General features: G+C 40.8%; 1 protein-coding gene across 1 annotated transcript in view; it reads left to right on the forward strand.

Moving 5' to 3' along the window:
* Window positions 1-16,365, forward strand: part of FER1L6 (fer-1 like family member 6) — a 64,509-nt gene extending 48,144 nt beyond the window's left edge. Inside the window, exons 32-41 of the mRNA XM_058808673.1 lie at window positions 27-154; window positions 1,447-1,617; window positions 2,791-2,951; window positions 5,844-5,986; window positions 6,571-6,659; window positions 8,124-8,222; window positions 9,990-10,231; window positions 10,551-10,714; window positions 11,936-12,036; window positions 16,179-16,365. Of these exons, the coding sequence (XP_058664656.1) occupies window positions 27-154; window positions 1,447-1,617; window positions 2,791-2,951; window positions 5,844-5,986; window positions 6,571-6,659; window positions 8,124-8,222; window positions 9,990-10,231; window positions 10,551-10,714; window positions 11,936-12,036; window positions 16,179-16,365 (1,485 nt within the window). The remainder of the gene's footprint in view (window positions 1-26; window positions 155-1,446; window positions 1,618-2,790; window positions 2,952-5,843; window positions 5,987-6,570; window positions 6,660-8,123; window positions 8,223-9,989; window positions 10,232-10,550; window positions 10,715-11,935; window positions 12,037-16,178) is intronic.
* Window positions 16,366-17,558: the final 1,193 nt, after the last annotated feature.

A 17,558-nucleotide genomic window follows, 5' to 3' on the forward strand; every position in this document is an offset into this window, starting at 1 on the left:
GAGGACACAATTTTCCTTCTTTACAGGCATTTAACCTCAGCCCAGCTGATCCAGATGGGAAGTCAGATCCCTACATTGTGCTGAGGCTCGGCAACACAGAAATCAAAGACAGGGAGAACTACATCCCCAAGCAGCTCAACCCCATATTTGGAAGGTCAGTGATGACTTATTTTTGTATTCAGTGTAATTTGTGCTTTATCTCTTGCTATCACTGTGGCTGTTACTGTTTGCTATATGCTGGTTTCTGCCTGTTTGGATGTTTTGTAATTCTGATGGTCAATTCTGTTTTGTAATTCTGATGGTCAAAACGTTGGGAATTGGTTTCACACTGTATGATAATAAAATTTTTCATTTTCATACTCATCAAAACATACCAAGTAATGCAATCTGTGAGAGGTTTTGCAAAATGATGTGTGAGAGGAAATGAGGTAACAAATGACAATTGTCTGTGAAAATTAATGCAATCATTAAGTTTAAAGCAAAATAAATATCAGAAGAGTAAAGTGTGATTTCACGATCTTTGTTGCTGTTTCAAGTTGAATAGAGTGCTAAATAAATCTCATAATTCTAGAACATCTGAGTTTTTTGAACTCAGACAGCCAGGGGCAAGCTGTCAGTAAAGATCCAGTTTGTATTATCAATGCTTTATAGTTATTTATAGTTTTAATGCTAATAGCTGTGATCTTTTTTTTCCAGTAAATTTCCCTATTTTCAGAAGGTTGAAAATATTTTAAATTGGGGTGGAGGAAATTAAGACAGAAAAATGACACTATTTTGGACTGAAAGTACCCTAGAACAGAGGGAAAAGTAGAAAACTCATCTTTCAAGAGACAAAACCTCATCTTTCAAGAGACAAAGCTCAATTTTTTCTGTGCTTTGGAGAAATATGGAGCCAGTGTTGTGATCAGGATGTTCTGTCTTTCACTAATTTGTCAAATCCCTTTTACAATCACATTTATATTTTCAACTTCGCATCACATCTCAACAATACTGATTCCTGAAACATGCACCAAGTGAAAAGGGAGCTCTTTGCTTTTTTGAGATTTATTTAAAACTTTTGCCTGATCATTTTGTTGTGTGCTCCCAAATTCCTATATTCAATATTTTGCAAGAAAACAGAAAATACTTAGATGTCCCTTTTGGGGGTTCTGAAAAATGTGTGAGAACCCTTGCATTCAGCTGTATTAGCATTACTGGATTCAGGATTGTAGGAAAAATCTTAGGAGTGTTCACAGGGTGCTAGGGGAGCAGGGGAAAGAATACACTTTTGCACTGTGTGTTTGCAGCAGGTTCATGTATTTAACTGAAGCAAAAAGCACTACAAAAAAAGCCCACTGTGTATGAGAAGAGGCACCACTCACACAGTGTTTGCATGGCATTAATTAGCCTAGCCTTTGAGGTTTCAAAAGTGATTTGCCTTCACATAGGTCTCAATTTTTCCTGTAGATCATTTGAAATACAAGCTACATTCCCCAAGGATTCCTTGCTCACAGTCTTGATCTATGACCATGACTTCATTGGGACAGATGATCTTATTGGAGAGACTAAAATTGATTTGGAAAATCGTTTCTACAGCAGACATCGAGCCACCTGTGGGTTACAGAGTCAATATGAAATGTAAGTACTTCTATAGGAAATGTAAGTACTTCAGGCAGCAGCAGAGCTCACAGTCAGTGACTTGACTCAAAGGAGAAATTACAGATGCATTCCAGATCCAGCACAGAAGTGTCACAGAGGGTATTTTAATTAAAACTCACCTAAGAGCTTAGAGGTGGCTTTGGGTAGCTGCCAGCCTCAGTGGGGAATGGATATTTTTAAATTAACAGCACTGTTGGTTCAAGAAGTATTTTAGATAGTAAACAGCTGATGTTTACAACATACCTGCTTGATAAACTGCCTTTGGACAGGCATAAAGGGCAAATGGACAGGCAAAAAGGGAAAAATCTCTCAGAGAAATCATGCCAGGGCTCTCCTTTGCTCTCTGCTATTCAGCTGCAGTGATTGCAGCAGGGCTGGTGGGGCTGGGGAGGCACTGGGGGAGCAGAGCAGGGGCAGAGGCTGCTGACACAACCTCTGTGATGGGGTGAGCCATGGGGTAGTGAGCCTGAGCCTCTGGTCCCTGCCAGACAGCTGCACTCCCAAGGACCTTGCACATAAAAAATAATTAATGCAGAGAAAGTCAACCTAAAATAACTCAGCTGCCCTGGGGCAGGGCACTAACCTGGGAGATGTGTGTTTGGGACACCTCTATGATTGTTTCTCATTTTTTTCTACAAACTAAGGGTGGAAAATGTCAAAAAGCAATCCAGGAACACAGACCAAACCCCAAGCTTCCCTTGCCAGCTCAATCTCCAGTGTGAGATATTTCTTCATGTGCTTGTTACATGTCTCAGATAACCTGAGCTTCTCCTTTGCCTCTGAGAGCTGCAGAATAATTCTCCTTGAATGGAGACAGCACATGTAGTCTCAAATCTTTTAGGTACAACAGGGAACAAGCTCTGTTTCTTTTCCTCATGGGAGGCCTGCCCATGCTATTACTTTATCTAAGCTGTAGCAAGGCTGCCTCAGTTCTCCTGTGTTTTAAGGGAAAGGAGTGGTTGATCTCCAAGGACCTGAGCAGAAAGAGGCAGTGTCTCAAGTGAGTAGCAGTGCTGGACAAAGGAAAAGTTTGACTGAGCTGGTATCAGGACCACTGACCACAAAGTGAACCTCTGCATTGAAATTCCTGATCTGTCAGTGCACTATTATGAAGGAAACCTCAGCCATTTTCACTCTGTCCCCTCCTTGCAGAGAAGGGTACAATGCATGGCGAGATGCAACCAAGCCAAGTGAGATCCTCACCAAGCTGTGCAAGGACTACAGAATCAGTGGACCCTTCATGAGGCCAGGAGAGATACAAGTAGGATCAAAAATCTTCAAGGGACAGACAGTCTTCACAGAAGATGAAAACGGTAACAAAGTAGTTCAGCATCCTCCCTTTGCATTGTGGCAGTACAAGGAGCCTGCCCAGATGTATCTGGAGCCCTGTTGTGCTATGAACTGCCAAGATGGATTACTGGAGCCTGTGTCTGCTCTTAAACACTCCTGTAACTCTGGCAATGAAGGCTGTGTCTGTATGAGCTTTTGCTGTAGCTTAATTGCAAAGAATCTGTAGGGTGAAACAGCTTCTGAGAATGAATTGACATCCTCATGGGGGCTGTTGGGGAATATGTTGGACCAGCTCCTACCTGATCCCAAGGATGGGATGTCCAAGATCGGTTGGAGTGTGGGGGACCCTCTTGGAACATGTTTTCTGGCTTAGTGTTGGTCTGTGCAAGCTCTGAAATCCCTCCCCACAGAATATCAAAGCATATGAAGTCAGGAAGAGTCTTTCAAAGAATGTATTCTCTGTCTAAATTAAAACACTGGAATAGACAGACCCAAGAAGTGAGAAGTAGAGGGAAGGGAAATACTATTTTGAAGGGAGTTACTCAAGGTCAGACAAATTTCTGACCACAGTTATATTCCAGGCCATTTACCAGCCAGTCCTACCTTACCTACTTGTCTTTCCTCTCTGTTGTTCTTTCCTCCTCTTGGTTACTGCCACTCTGGTTTCCCTTCTGACACAGCACTCTGTAAATCCAGGTATCTGTGAGGTCCATGGATCCATGATGTAACTCACTGACAGATCTCCCTGGTTAAAAGGAGGTCAAGGCAATGGGGACCTCCAGTGTCCCTGTCACACTGGGGGGGAGTGGGACAGAGTCATCAGGGAAAGGTGCCCCTGCCCATGGCAGAGGAATGAACAAAATTGTCTTTGAACATTCCTTTGAACCCAAACCATTCTATGACTCAGTTTTGTACTTAGAATAAGGAAAACAGATGTGAGGATGTAGCCTTTCAAGGGGGGTGAAAGGAGCTGCTCTCAGAGACAGTAGTGGACACTGGGGTAGTGTAAGAAAACCTCCAGTCCCTTTTCAGTGTTGGTTTTCTTTGACACAATTCTTCTTAGCAACTACAAAATACAGCTCACACCTTGAGTGGAAGGCTGCCAAGGAAGCACTGTTGAAGGGAGAAGAGTTGATCCATTTTTGGTTTCTTAGCCTGAAAGAGATTTTTTACTCCAGTATTGCTGCTTGTTTTCCTCACTAACAGAAGACTGAGTGTGACTACCAGCAACAGGATGTCTCAATCAAGATTCTGGTTCACTAAAATGGGCTTCAGACAAACCAATGTCAGATAAGATGATGTAAATCAGAAGCAGGGAAATATAGAACCAGATGGCAAAGACCAAAAGACTTATGTACACAAGTTTTTCAATATTGTACAGAAATAGTTTATCGCATGTAGAGTTAACATAATTTCTCTCCAGATTGCTGTTCTGACAAGTACATCTGGGTCCTTATTTCCTGATGGATTACTGGGGTGGCCATCATTTGGATCTGTAAAACCAACAAAGGCCACAGATTTGAGCTCTAGAGGCATACTGAAAAGGGAAAGCAGTCCCTTACATTTCCACTGTACAGATGGAGAAAATTATAATTATCCATCCAGCTTTAACTTGCAATGGAAGGAAAAATTTAACTTTGCTCTAGGAACAAAGAAGCTGGATAGGATAGGATAGGATAGGATAGGATAGGATAGGATAGGATAGGATAGGATAGGATAAGAATAGGATAACAATAGTCTGGATGGAACAGACCTACAACAATCATCTAGTCCAGCTGCCTGTCCACTACTCCTAGACAGTCTAGGATTATCTGTAGCCAATGGGAAGCAATATGCATCTTCAGAGGTAAAAAAAAAAATCTTTAGAAAGGTTTCTTTGAGAGGATACAGGATATTGTAGGATAATCTGTGTCATTGTTACTGAGGCTGCCTGACTGAATAGCAGCTAGACACATGGCATTTAGCTGGCTAAAATTAGATGTTGGTACACAAGAGGGAACCAAGATTCATAACCACAAGATCATCCTTCCTCAATCTCTGAGCCATTAAGGAGGTTTAATACCTACTGTTTAAATTCCAAATGAGTCTTCTGCCAACGATCAGTAATTCAGATATAGCAACATGCGTAGGAAAAGTGATAACAATTTGTTGACACAAATAAATCTTAACCTTCTTCTCACTTAGGGACTTCTAATCTAGAAGATATCACTTGTCAAAAGTCTGATCTCCTTTTGTGTGGAGCCCACACAAAAAGGGAGGAAAGAGAAGCTCAAGAGCTCAAAGGGCTTTCTCTGCTTTCTAACATCCACCCTACTTTCAGTAATAGCCCTGGTCCCTCCTTGAGGAGCCATTCTCTGGGATTCTCTGGTTATCCCTTCCAGTGGCCAAGTGAGAGGGTCAGGAGGTGAAAATGTTCTTGCCCATGGACTTCAACTCTCTTCCTCTGAGGTGTGATTCAATTCCCTAAGGTCTTTGCTGTTGCCATTACAGAGTAAAAGGAGGCATAGCTAACTTCTAGTGCCTATTTACTGTCAGCTTTGTCAAATCCAGAGACAAGACTCCTTGTCTTTCACAGGCTTCAAAAATTTGCAATTTTCTGCCAAAAGAATAACTGACATGTCTCTTCCATTTTTCTGTTAAAAACTGGTGCTGTAGCAGTGGAATGATTTGCTGCATTTTACAGGAAAACTGCTGCCTGAGTACTAATCTTCTAATTAACCCAATGGGTCCCCTTATTTATGCAAATTAGAAGTATTTCAAGGCCCTTCTTTATTTGGCTGGAATGCATAAAACCTTCCTCTTAACTCAAGCAAATTTTTAATGAGTGCCTCTAATAACTAATGAAACATATTACCAAGGGGTTCAATATTATAATTCAGCTCTCATTGTTCTTTTTGTTTTACTCTTTCCTTCAGAGGAGCCAGTTGAATCATATGAACATCTCTCCCTAAAGGTTTTACGTGCGTGGGAAGAGATCCCTGGAGCTGGCTACAGACTGGTCCCAGAGCACATTGAGACCAGGCCCCTCTACCACAAGGATAAGCCAGGCATGGAGCAGGTAGAGCAGCTCAGAGGTGGTGGTGATGGTAGACCAGGAACAGTTTTCATTCCTTCCAGTTATTGTGGTTTCTATTTGTAACAGCAAACCAATGGAGCCAGCACTGCTGTGCTGCACCAAATGTGAGACTTTGCACAGTGTTAACCTGGAAATTGTCACCCATGTGTGTACACAGCCACTTACCCAAATCCACAGTAATCACATAAGGTGGAACTGCAAATTGTCATTCTTTTAAATGCTTTATTTTATTAAGTTAACAAAACCTCTGGTTGTATCTAAACCTTGATTTTCTTTTTTTTTTTTTTTTTTCTGTTCATCACATACTGTTTTTCATGGATTTTACCTTGAAGCTGACAGTGTTTGAGCTCTATTTCAACTTCACCAAATACCTGAAAGATCGAAAGAATATGTGCACAAAAAAGATTTTGTATAGAAAGTTCATAGATTAAACCATAGTTACAGGATATTGAGCTGGTTGGGGCTTGTAGAGGAAGAGGTGATTTTGGATGTCAGAACTGCATGGAAAGCCTTTTAAATCCTCTGTGAAATGGGGTTACAGGGATGTTTATCTCTTTGTTTTCAAGGGTCGTGTACAGATGTGGGTTGACATGTTTCCTAATGATATGCCTCTGCCAGGACCTCCTGTGGACATTTCACCAAGAAAACCCAAAGGGTAATAATCTGTGCTTTCCTCCCACCACAGTGGCAATAGCTCTCCAAAGACTGAGTCTTTCTTAAGTGTCTGGAAAGAAATAGAAAATGAACTACTAAAACAAACCTCTCCAGTCCTGAAGAAAGTTTTCTCAGGTTCACATGACGTCAAATCAAAGAGGAGCCTCTAGTTTGGTTTCCTCCATTAAACTACTCAAAGAACTGTTGGTGATTTTTCAGCAAGAGCTATCACACACCTCTTACAAAGATATCCTTTTTTATCCTTTATCGCTTTATCCTTTATTATAAAGAGATTACAGGTGACTAGAGCTAGTAATTCTGATGTTATCATCTGCTTGTTGAGCTGCAAGAATTAATTCTAGTTTCACTAGCTTTTTCACTGAGATAACTTCCATGACCCTGGCTGAGCTCTTTAATCTGCTGCAATAGCATTACATGTATTGGATTTCCAGCAATTTGTCCAAGGATAAGATCAAGAAACACATAAAGCAGCAACAGATAGAAGAGATCTGTTTGGAATAGCCTTCTCCCATTTCCTTATGCTTCTTTACATGCACTACTGCACATAGTTGTTCAAGCTAATTGAATATTGTAAAGAAAACACTAACATGAGAAACAGAATTCTCAGCCCATCCTGTATTTTAGCAAGGCCTTTTCTGACAATTTCATGTTTGAAACATCAGCAGGTACTATTCCTATATTATTTGATTTGACAAACAAACAAACAATCCATGTAGCAATTACTTCTTTCCAACCACAACTTTCTATAAAACTTCTTAACAACAAGCATTTTCCAATCCAAAAAGATTTAAAACTAATCAAGCCCACAAAGACTTAAGGAATACCTACATTTTTCAGTATTAAATTTTTATGTCACCTGCAATATCTGTGTATCAGCTCAAGTTTTGTGAGCTTTGGATGGCCACCAAAAATGTTTGCATATAGGGAGTGGAAAGGATGGAGAAACTTTAATTCCTTTTACTGTAGCTTCTAAAGATGATCGTACCTGCTTAAATGCAAATATCTCCAAGCAGTCCTCTTCCCCTTTAATGTCCTGGATTGCACTAAATGCAAATTTTTAGGCATTTCTTCTAAAAAGCACCCCTCAGGGAGCTCTATTCTTTATTAGCAAGCTGATCACTGTTTTGGAGACAGCTCTGATGAAGTTTTTTAGATCCATTTTGTCTTGTTCCACTGCAGTATTTTTGTGAAAAAAGTTGAAAATGAACAGACATATGACAGGCAAGGAATTGTCCATCCTTCCAAAGCTGGCAGTGACCCTGTTGTTTTCCATGAGCTGAGGGGAACCAACTCCCCACTCTATCACCAGACTCTTGTAAACAGAAGAGGCCTGAGACTGATGCACAAACACAATATTTCCCACTTTATAAAAAACATGATTTGATAGAGGTTGGCATTAGTGCCTGACCAGGGCTTTACACAAAATCCTTTTTTTCTTTTTCAGCTATGAACTGAGGGTAATAATCTGGAATACAGAGGATGTCATTCTAGAAGATGAAAACATCTTTACGGGGCAAAAATCAAGTGATATCTATGTAAAAGGGTAAGGTCTTCCCACTTCAAAATAACATGCAATATTTCATTCAAAAATCAGAGGAAAAAATTATGTTGTGAGAGTATTTGATGAGCTATTCTGTGACCTTTGCACTTTGCACTAAATGCCTGCCAAAATTACTCACCCCAATGGGATACTGTTCACTTTTTGCCCTGTTTTATTTCCTCTGAAAATCAAGTAACTGAAATGACACTAAGAGTTAGTTCCTACTCAGGCAGAGATGGCACACAACAAGCACCAAGCTCACAGTTTAGTACAGAGATCAAATAATTACAGAATTTGAACTGTAAGAGCTTACAGGGATGCAGGGAGTTTTGACATAATCAGAGAAAAGAGCATTATAGCTGCATTAGAAATAAGAAAGGAGGTGTTTGGCAAGCTATTTCTGTTGGAAATATTTTCTAACCTCATGTGGGGAGTGTGTGTGGGTGAATGACCATGGTCATGCTGAGAAGAACATCACATGGGCACTTTCTGCTCTTCATCTCCTTCCTTCCCTGAAATTGTAGCAGGTTATTTCTTAATTCCTTGCCAGCTTTGGAATACTGCTTTGCACTTTCTGTTTCTGAGCAGGATTTGAATACAGGTACCAGGGAGGGCTTGGAGGAAATTATAGGCATAAGTGGTAGTACAAAGTACTGAAAATCTCAGGTTCCGGACTGGTCTTAGATTTCTGGCCATTTTTCCACTTCTAGAGAGAAAGTTTAATATGCCAATATGAATTGTGTGTTCAGAGCAGTAGCAGAGTAGCTTTGAGAACACAAATTTGAGGAATTAAATAGGGACCCAGCCCATGTGCTTAGCTGTGTGATGAGAACATCACAATCAGTGCCAGAGTGGTCTGACAGAGAGGCCAGGAGTGGGACACTTTTTGCTTCTGTGCCTTAATGATGAAGACACAAATCTCATTATGTTCAAACAGTGCATGTGGCACTGTATCTGTCACCAGGCATGGGTTTGCACTTGGGGCAGTGCCATGTTTCAGGTTGTTACCATTTTTCACAATTTCTTTTTGAAATATTGGGGTTACAGGAGAAAATGGATACAGCACAAAAACACTAATCTCTTTGGATACAGCACAAAACCACTAATCTTTATTCAAGGTGTGATAAATCATCTACAGAGCTAAAACACATTTAGCTGGGTCATTACCTCTCTTCAGATGAGAAAATTATGTTTAAGAAAGTGTTGTCCTTTGTACCACAGCACATCTGATATTGTGCACACTGTAGTAGAAACCAAGAGGAAATCACAAAAAAACCAAGAGAGACTTCTCCAGCCATATAAACACCATGTTTATAACTGCAAACAGGAATTGCAAAAAATTTAGGCTCTAATACTGAGCACTGATATCAGTCTTGAGACAGTGACACAGAATTTATTAGTGTGACAAAACATCAATAAAGGGTGATTAGTGCTGGATAAATGACTGATGGTGTCACCACTGCCTGTCCCAAAGAAGAGAGCTGTCCTGGCCAATAGCAAACTGGTGCTGGACAAGTGGTGCTTTGGGGTCTGATTGAAATAAAATTCACATTCTCATTCTCAGCTTTTGATCACCACTGGCCATTACATCAGCCTGTGTCCCAGAATCCCCCAAGCCAGGACTGTTGTTGCCTGTCCCCATGCCAAACATTCTGCTGTCTCTTACTGGTGAGGGAGGAATTAGAAAATGGTCAGGTCTGGAACCAAACAACAATTGCATTTCAAGATCCCCTGGTGACAGCAATGCTTTCCACTGTGTGCTTGCTGTAGGTGGATAAAGGGCCTGGAAGAGGACAAACAGGAGACAGATGTACATTACAATTCCTTGACAGGAGAGGGCAACTTCAACTGGCGCTTTGTGTTCCCATTCCACTACCTCCCAGCAGAGAAACAGATGGTGGTTACCAAAAGAGAAAACATATTTTCCTTAGAGAAGACAGAACGCAAAATACCTGCTGAGCTGGTGCTTCAGGTGTGGGATTTTGAAAGACTCTCTTCAGATGATTTCTTGGGTAAGTACACAATGGACCTGCCTGAGCTCCATCTGAGGTCTCACCAGACCTGTGTTTTGCAGAGGAATGCACAGAGTGGTGTCTGAGCCCCAACTTTTGCTTTTCTCTTTCTGAAGCACCACACTGCAAACTTGCACATTTCTTGTAAAGCCAATAATTAGGTCAGATGAGAATGCCAGGGCAATACAAATGAATGACTGACAGTACAGAAAGATCCTCAGCTGCTAAATTCCTCTATGGATCTCACCTGGAAGCTGCTATTTGAATGTCTTTGTGTCTGTCTGCTCCCTGAGTGTTGTCAAACTTTTTCTTTCTCCAGGCACTCTTGAGCTGGACCTGAATGGGTTCCCTCGGGCAGCAAAGACAGCCAAGAGCTGTGACTTGGGCACAGTTGTGGCAGCAAGTGAGGAAAACAAGATCTCCATATTTCAGCAGAAGCGCATCAGAGGCTGGTGGCCTTTCATCAAGGCTGGGGAGCTCACGGTGAGCAGCTCACTACAGATGAACAGCTTTGCTCTGGGACTAATGTGCTAATTTTGGATTTTGAACAGCCACCACTGGCAACCCATAAGATTCCTCCAAATACTTTAGTGGTTCTCCATATATTTGTTCAGAAGAACCCAGGTAACTGAGTACTAAAGTGCCTTTTCAGGTGCATTCAGTTCCCTAGGGGGACACAGACCAAGAGGTACCAGCTACTCATTTCCAGTAGTATATCCCTCTATAAATTCACCTGCTTTGGTTCTTTTTTAGGGGCTTCTTCCCCTGTCTCTAAACTTTCATTGATTCTCCAAGGGTGTTCCTAAGGCTCACCATTCCTTCACATTTCTGTCTTTTCCAGCAAAAAGAATGTTTTAATGAAATGTACCATCTTCAAGTTCATTGCCTTATTCAGCTTGAAGTTGACCGTGCGCTTTCCATGGATTTAGTGAATGAACTCCACTTCCAAATCCCAGATTTACTTCCCTATTCTACACGCTAGTACAATTGATTCCCTTTCTCCCAGTCCACTTTAATCTCTCCCTTGCTTCCACATTTATAACTTTTATTGGCATCCTTCTTTCAACCCTGTTCTGTGCTGAGTCACAGCCAGTGGACATAGATCAACACTTCAAATCAATACCATCCACAAAGGTATAGGGTAGGAAAATTGCAAATATATGTAAAGTCATTTGTCTGTTTTTCATCCATCACAGGTTCTATAAAGCTGATTTGATTTATCCACTCTGAATTGTAACTGGACTCTTTAAATCCCAGCCTCCTTTTGTGAGCTGAGACCTCACAGGTCAATGGCTCCAGCACTTGTGACTGGCCGAATTTCCCCCTGCTGATGGATTATATCTGGTCTGTGTCACCAGCACAGCTTCCAGCTCAGACATTCAGTTCTGCCAGGATGTGTGATAGATAGAAAACATGGGTTTTTTTCAGATGAATTACACAATAATTTAAGAAGCAGAAAATGTATTTGCAGGTCTGGAAGAAAATATATGACCTTTCTTTCCTACAGTCATTGAGCATAAGTCAGGAATTTGTGCCTGGGTTTTCCTTTGTGCTTTCTATTCAGCTGCAAAGACTACCTTATTTTCCTTAACTAATTTCCTTTGCCCTCAATTGGTTCCATCATTTCTCCACAAGACAAATCCTGCTGTGAATTAGTGATAATAACCCAGGACTGGATGCTTACATGTTCTCTCTCTGATCCAGGGCAAGGTGGAAGCTGAGTTTCACTTGGTCACAGCAGAAGAAGCTGAGAAGAATCCAGTAGGCAAAGCTCGAAAGGAGCCTGAGCCCTTGGAAAAACCCAAGTGAGTAGGAGCTCATTAAACTCATTAAACTCATTAAACTCATTAAACATGCTGGGGCAGGGGCATTCAGCAGGAGATGGGGAAGGGCAACCACCTGACCTCCTTGCAGGACACCTTGCTGGATTTTCTTCTCTTTCCTGCTGCAACCTTCAGCAAGAAATTGTGCAGCTTGTGCATGGCACTGCTGCTGGCAGCACCTTCAGTTTTGCTGGAATGCCTTTCTGTGGAAGCCTAAATAAATTGCACTGCTGAGCATTTGTTTGGGCTCAGCTGGAATTCACACATGAGCTCATTCCATAGCTGACCTGGCACATGATAACATCTTAAATCATCATAGCTTACACATACAGACAACATCTCAGTTTGGTTACCTATAAAGATCAGTTGGATTATATTTATTATAGTAATAATAGAATCATTTAGGTTGGAAATTATCTTTGAAATTATTGAGTCCAACCATTAATCCAGCTCTTCCAAGTGCATTGCTCACTCATGTTTCTAAGCATGACATCTGCACATCTTTTAAATACCTCCAGGAATGGTGACTCCACCACTGCCCTGGGAAGCCTGTTCCAATGCCTGACAGCCCTTTTGGTCAGTAAATTTTTCACCAATACACAATCTAAACCCTCCTTGAAGCAACTTGAGGTTATTTCCTCTCATCCTGTCGTTTGTTACTTGGAAGAAGAGACCAATTCCCAACTGGCCACAGCCTCCTTTCAGGTGGTGTAAAGAGCAATAAGATCTCCTCTGAAGCCTTCTTTTCTCCAGGATGAAGATCTCTAGTTCCCTCAGCTGCTTCTCACAAGACTCGTGCTCAGACCTTTCACCAGCATCATTGCCCTTCTTTAAGCACACAAAGGATGTGACTTCTATCTCTAATTTTATTGTTCTTCATACTCAAAGAATGAAGATGCTTATTTTTTCTGAGGACATTGTAAGTGTTTTAACAAAGGCAAATGATCTAGAAGGAGCAATTTATCTTTCAGTATTTGTCACATCTAAAAAGTATCAGCTGAGTTTTTTGCATTCAGGAAAAAGTTACTTTTTAATCTATTTTGGCTCAAGTGCTTTGTTCTACCAAAACACTTGAGCAGTTTTTTATGAGCTGGATAAAAAAAAAGAGTGTGAGAGACTGATGTTATGTTTCCTGCTACAAAAGCTTCTAAAAATCAATTGCTAATCTTAATGGTAATGACTACACATTCTGTTTAATTTTGTTGCTTTGAGATACATCTCAGGATAAACATGAGAAAGGAGGAAGCAGCATAAAGGAATTATCAGATCAGAGGTATCAGAGCATTGTTTAAAACCAGCCTTGGAAAGACTTGAATTAATCACTTCAACCAGCCCCTTTACCCAAAGGCAGGATGAGCTTTGTCTGACAGGTGTCTGCTTGAAAGATTCCCAGTAATGGAAACTGAAGTGCCTCTTTCAGAGGAGAGAGGACTGGGATAGCTCTGAAATGCATGTGGTGGAAAGCAATCAGCCTAGGGAGTTTCAAGAGGGAGTGTCAAGTGGAATAGAAGGATTACATGTCCAGAAGGTTGTCCACAGGATGCACAAGGCACTGTCTTATTTTCCTCTCATTTTTTGAGACCCAGCCCATGCACCCCTGGCTGCCTTGGGCTCCCTTGTGTTTTCAGCCCAAGGGCATTTTATCTGCAAATGTGCTGCTGGGCCAAAAAGTTGTCACCAGCCTGGTGGCCTCTTCTCTGCTGCACAGCCTGGAGGTGTTTTGACCCAGAAGCCACAAAATCAGAGCCTTCCTCCAGAACTTGCACTGAGCAATCAGTGGTTTTTGTGGTGTGAATACACAGCCAACATATGGCTCAACATAATTCTACTCATAACTGAGATATATGCCTCAATTAAATCAAAAGTAGGGTGGGGATAGTGTCATTGACACTTCCCATCTCAGAAGCAAAACATTCAGGCTCCTTTTGTAGCTGCCCATGGTACAGGTGGAGGAGTCTCCCATTTCCTTAGCACACATATCCTGAGACATGAGCTGGGGAAAGAGATGACTTGGCCTCCTGAAGGTCCTTCCTCCCCCCATGCAGGCAGCCCATGAAGGAGTAGACTGAGCACCCAGGCTTTAAAGTTAGGCAGAATAAATCCTAAGGTTACTAAAGCAATATCAGCATCTGAACAGTAAAATTTATTTTAGCTAGACACTCACTCACTGGAAAGAAAATTATGTTGAAGACATAGCATGTCTCAGTTTCATTAAAGATATTAAAGTTTACAGCTCAGTGCCCACAGATCATGCAATATGTGGTTCATACATGCAGCTGGGAGATAAAAAATAATTGATTCTACCCTTCAAATGAGTTCTCTTCAGGAAGGAGTGGATCTCAAGGACCTCTTTTCTCAGGACCTCCAGATCTCTATGCCAGTACTGCAGATTCACTCAATTTTTGTTTTTTTTTTGCTTATGATGTAGGAACACCCAGAGAAGCAGAGACATTTTCAGATTTTTTTTGTGAAATTATTATTTTTAATTAAGAAACAAAATAATTTCAAAACAAAAAAAAATTTTCTAGGAGCTACAGACAGTAGCAGACTCAATAATGTGCCAGAGCAAAGGTGGACAAAGATTAAATGTCTGTGAACTAGGGGGAGGAGCATGCAAACAAAGAATAAGGCTCAATGAGTGTAATTTCCTGCTGGCCAAAGCACTGTGAGATCATTCATCTCTTCAATTCTGCCGATCAAGGCACGATGCCTTTCCGGATGCAGTGTATGATAATAAATGCACTGCTATAACTGGTAATGGGTTCTATTGCCCTCGTTCAAAAGGAAACAAATTAAATAAGCAAGAGTCTGGCTTTCTTTTTTCTTCCAGCCTTTAAAGGTTATGAAAAGTACTCAAGCAGTTGGTACATGCAGACTGAGGGTCTTGTTACTCTAGTAGTTTTAATCTTCAGGGTGTCCAGTTATTTAATAATTCCTTTTAACCTGGAGCGCTAATTTGATTATTTATTTCTGAATAACTTCCACCTCAATAAAAAGCTCAGTCTTTCATAAAAAGACATTCAGTTGGCCTTTTACATTCACAGACTTTCTGTGACATTGGCATTCACTTCCACTGGCTTAATGCTGAGTTCACTAGATAAGACTTAAATTCCTAGAACACCTTTCTGGAGTGAGACATGGCCACAGCTGCTTGTGACCCTCAGTTAATTTCATTCTCCTCATTGGTGCACCATCTGCACAATTCCAGTGACATTGGATAAGAAAGACAACCTGCCCAGGTTTTGCAGGTGTTAATGTTGCCCAGCCCCACTGCATTTATCAGGCCATCCCATTGGAAAGCTGCCAGGTGCTGCCTTGGGTAGGGCTGCTAGAGCAGCAGCCCAGTGCCCTCCCAATCCAGGTGCCATGCCAGAGGAGACACCAGGCCAACATTTTTCCCAAAGAGAACACTGTTTTCCTCTCTGTGTGTAGTCAAATTAGTTGTGTAGTGGGAAGAAACTTCTGGGTATGGAGGAGTATCCAGTATGGGGCAACATCTGGAAAAACTTGGATTGTGGGAGGCAGATATTCTCCACTGGAAGAAGGTGGCTCTTCTTTATGTACACAGGCAAACCATCCTGGTTTCATTTCATCATTTCCTCTCTTCTCGAGGCCTGTGTTACATTTCCTTCTGAAAATACACCATTTTGGGCCACATGCCCAACCTGAGCTGGCTCTGATTATTATGGCACCTTGACTATCACTGTGCAATCAGACTTTTTGTGTGGCTCATTTTGTAGTGGCTTTTGTGATGGTAAATTCCTTGAAATCACTAGAAAGCTTTTGTACTCAAGTTTATGATGCCTGCATTTCTTCTTTAGGGTTTATCATGATCTTGTTTTCAATTTTGAACCCTGTACCATGATATAAATTGAAGTATTTATGATGTGTGAGCTGGAATTTCTTTACAAGTTGTGTGTGGAGCTTGGGTCGGGGAATGGGTGGAAGAAAAGTGACCCAACAGCTTGTGAAACATGGATGGACATTCCCCATAATCCCTGTAGTGAGTTCCAAGGAGCTAAAGGTCCTTTTTAGACTCAAATATATATTTTGCCGTGTGATAACTTTGGAAAGAGATGGATTTACCTTAACAAAATATTTTCTTTTTCTTTCTTCCCCTTTAGCCGACCAGACACATCCTTCTCTTGGTTTGTAAACCCTTTCAAGTGTTTGTATCACCTGATCTGGAAGAATTACAAGAAGTACATCATCATTGGCATAATTCTGCTTATTCTTGTTATCTTCCTGGTTCTCTTTATCTACACATTGCCAGGTGCAATTAGTGAAAGGATAGTTACAGGAAAAGGGTAGATCATGGCTCTGATTTTAGTCAATCAAATAATGAAATTTCTGCTAAAAATAAGTAAGGCAAAAAGAATTCATTAACCTTAAACACATCTCATTCCTTGTAAAAAGAAAAGTGACTATTCACATCAGAAACTGGAGCTCTCAGAATAGTGGAATGTCTTCTTTGAATGCTCATTCAGACCCATCCTTCAGGTACATTATCCTTCATGTACATTAATGGTGTATATTAATGATGTACATCCTCACTGCTGCAGCTTTATTGACATTATTTTTGAAAGTGTTGCTATGCACCTAAAATTAAATTCAAGAGTAAATTCTTCAATGCTATGCAGAAATTAATTTCTCAGTCAAGTGCTTATTGTTACAGATGTATGATTAAATGTGAAGGTCAAAATCTTTACACAAAGATAAATGTATAATACGGTCTTTGCATAGTTTTGTAATTAATTCTTTTAACTGTTTTTAATAATCTTATAATGGCATCATTATTTTTAGATAAAAGGTATTATTAAAAGAACTCCAAGGTTAAATTGTCTCATTTGATGTTGTGTAGAATTTATCCTGCTCCTCTCAGTAAAAATGCTGTGCTCTACAAAAACATCTCACACACTCATAAATGAGCTAAGTACCAATGACAGGGATGTAGTAGCAGAGATTGAAAGAACTTTTTCCAGCTGCAAATTGAATGTGCTGGTGATCTCTGGGGAAGAGGGATCAAGAAGATGAAGACTTGTCCACGGGCATTGTGGTAACAAATGATCCTTGCAGAGGACAGGGAACAGGGGAAATCCTGCTGCTTGAAAAGCAAAGGCAAAGAGCAGTGGAAAAGAGATGGACTGCAGAACAGAACAAACCATGGAGTATTAAAGAAAACAAGGAATAAAACCTTACACTGTTGTCAATGTGAAAATCCTCATCCTAATTAAGAGTACATAAAATGTTGTTGCCCGTGTCATGCACAAGGCAAGGCTGATAACTCAGTGTTTCCACTTGGCCTTCAGATGAGTGGTTATGAATTTGGAATAGCCATCCAAATCTCCTCCAGTGTCACCCACAGTTAGATCTGTTGTAAAAACAGCATTTGTGAAAATGCTTTCCACCATGCACCCCTCACACAAAGTGTGAGCACCCTTTGCACATTTCAAAGCATCAAAAGGCAACACAAAGAGATCCTATAAATGCTGGTAATTCTGCCA

This window comes from Ammospiza caudacuta, chromosome 1 (assembly GCF_027887145.1).
Source record: "Ammospiza caudacuta isolate bAmmCau1 chromosome 1, bAmmCau1.pri, whole genome shotgun sequence".
Classification (NCBI taxonomy): Eukaryota; Metazoa; Chordata; class Aves; order Passeriformes; family Passerellidae; genus Ammospiza; species Ammospiza caudacuta.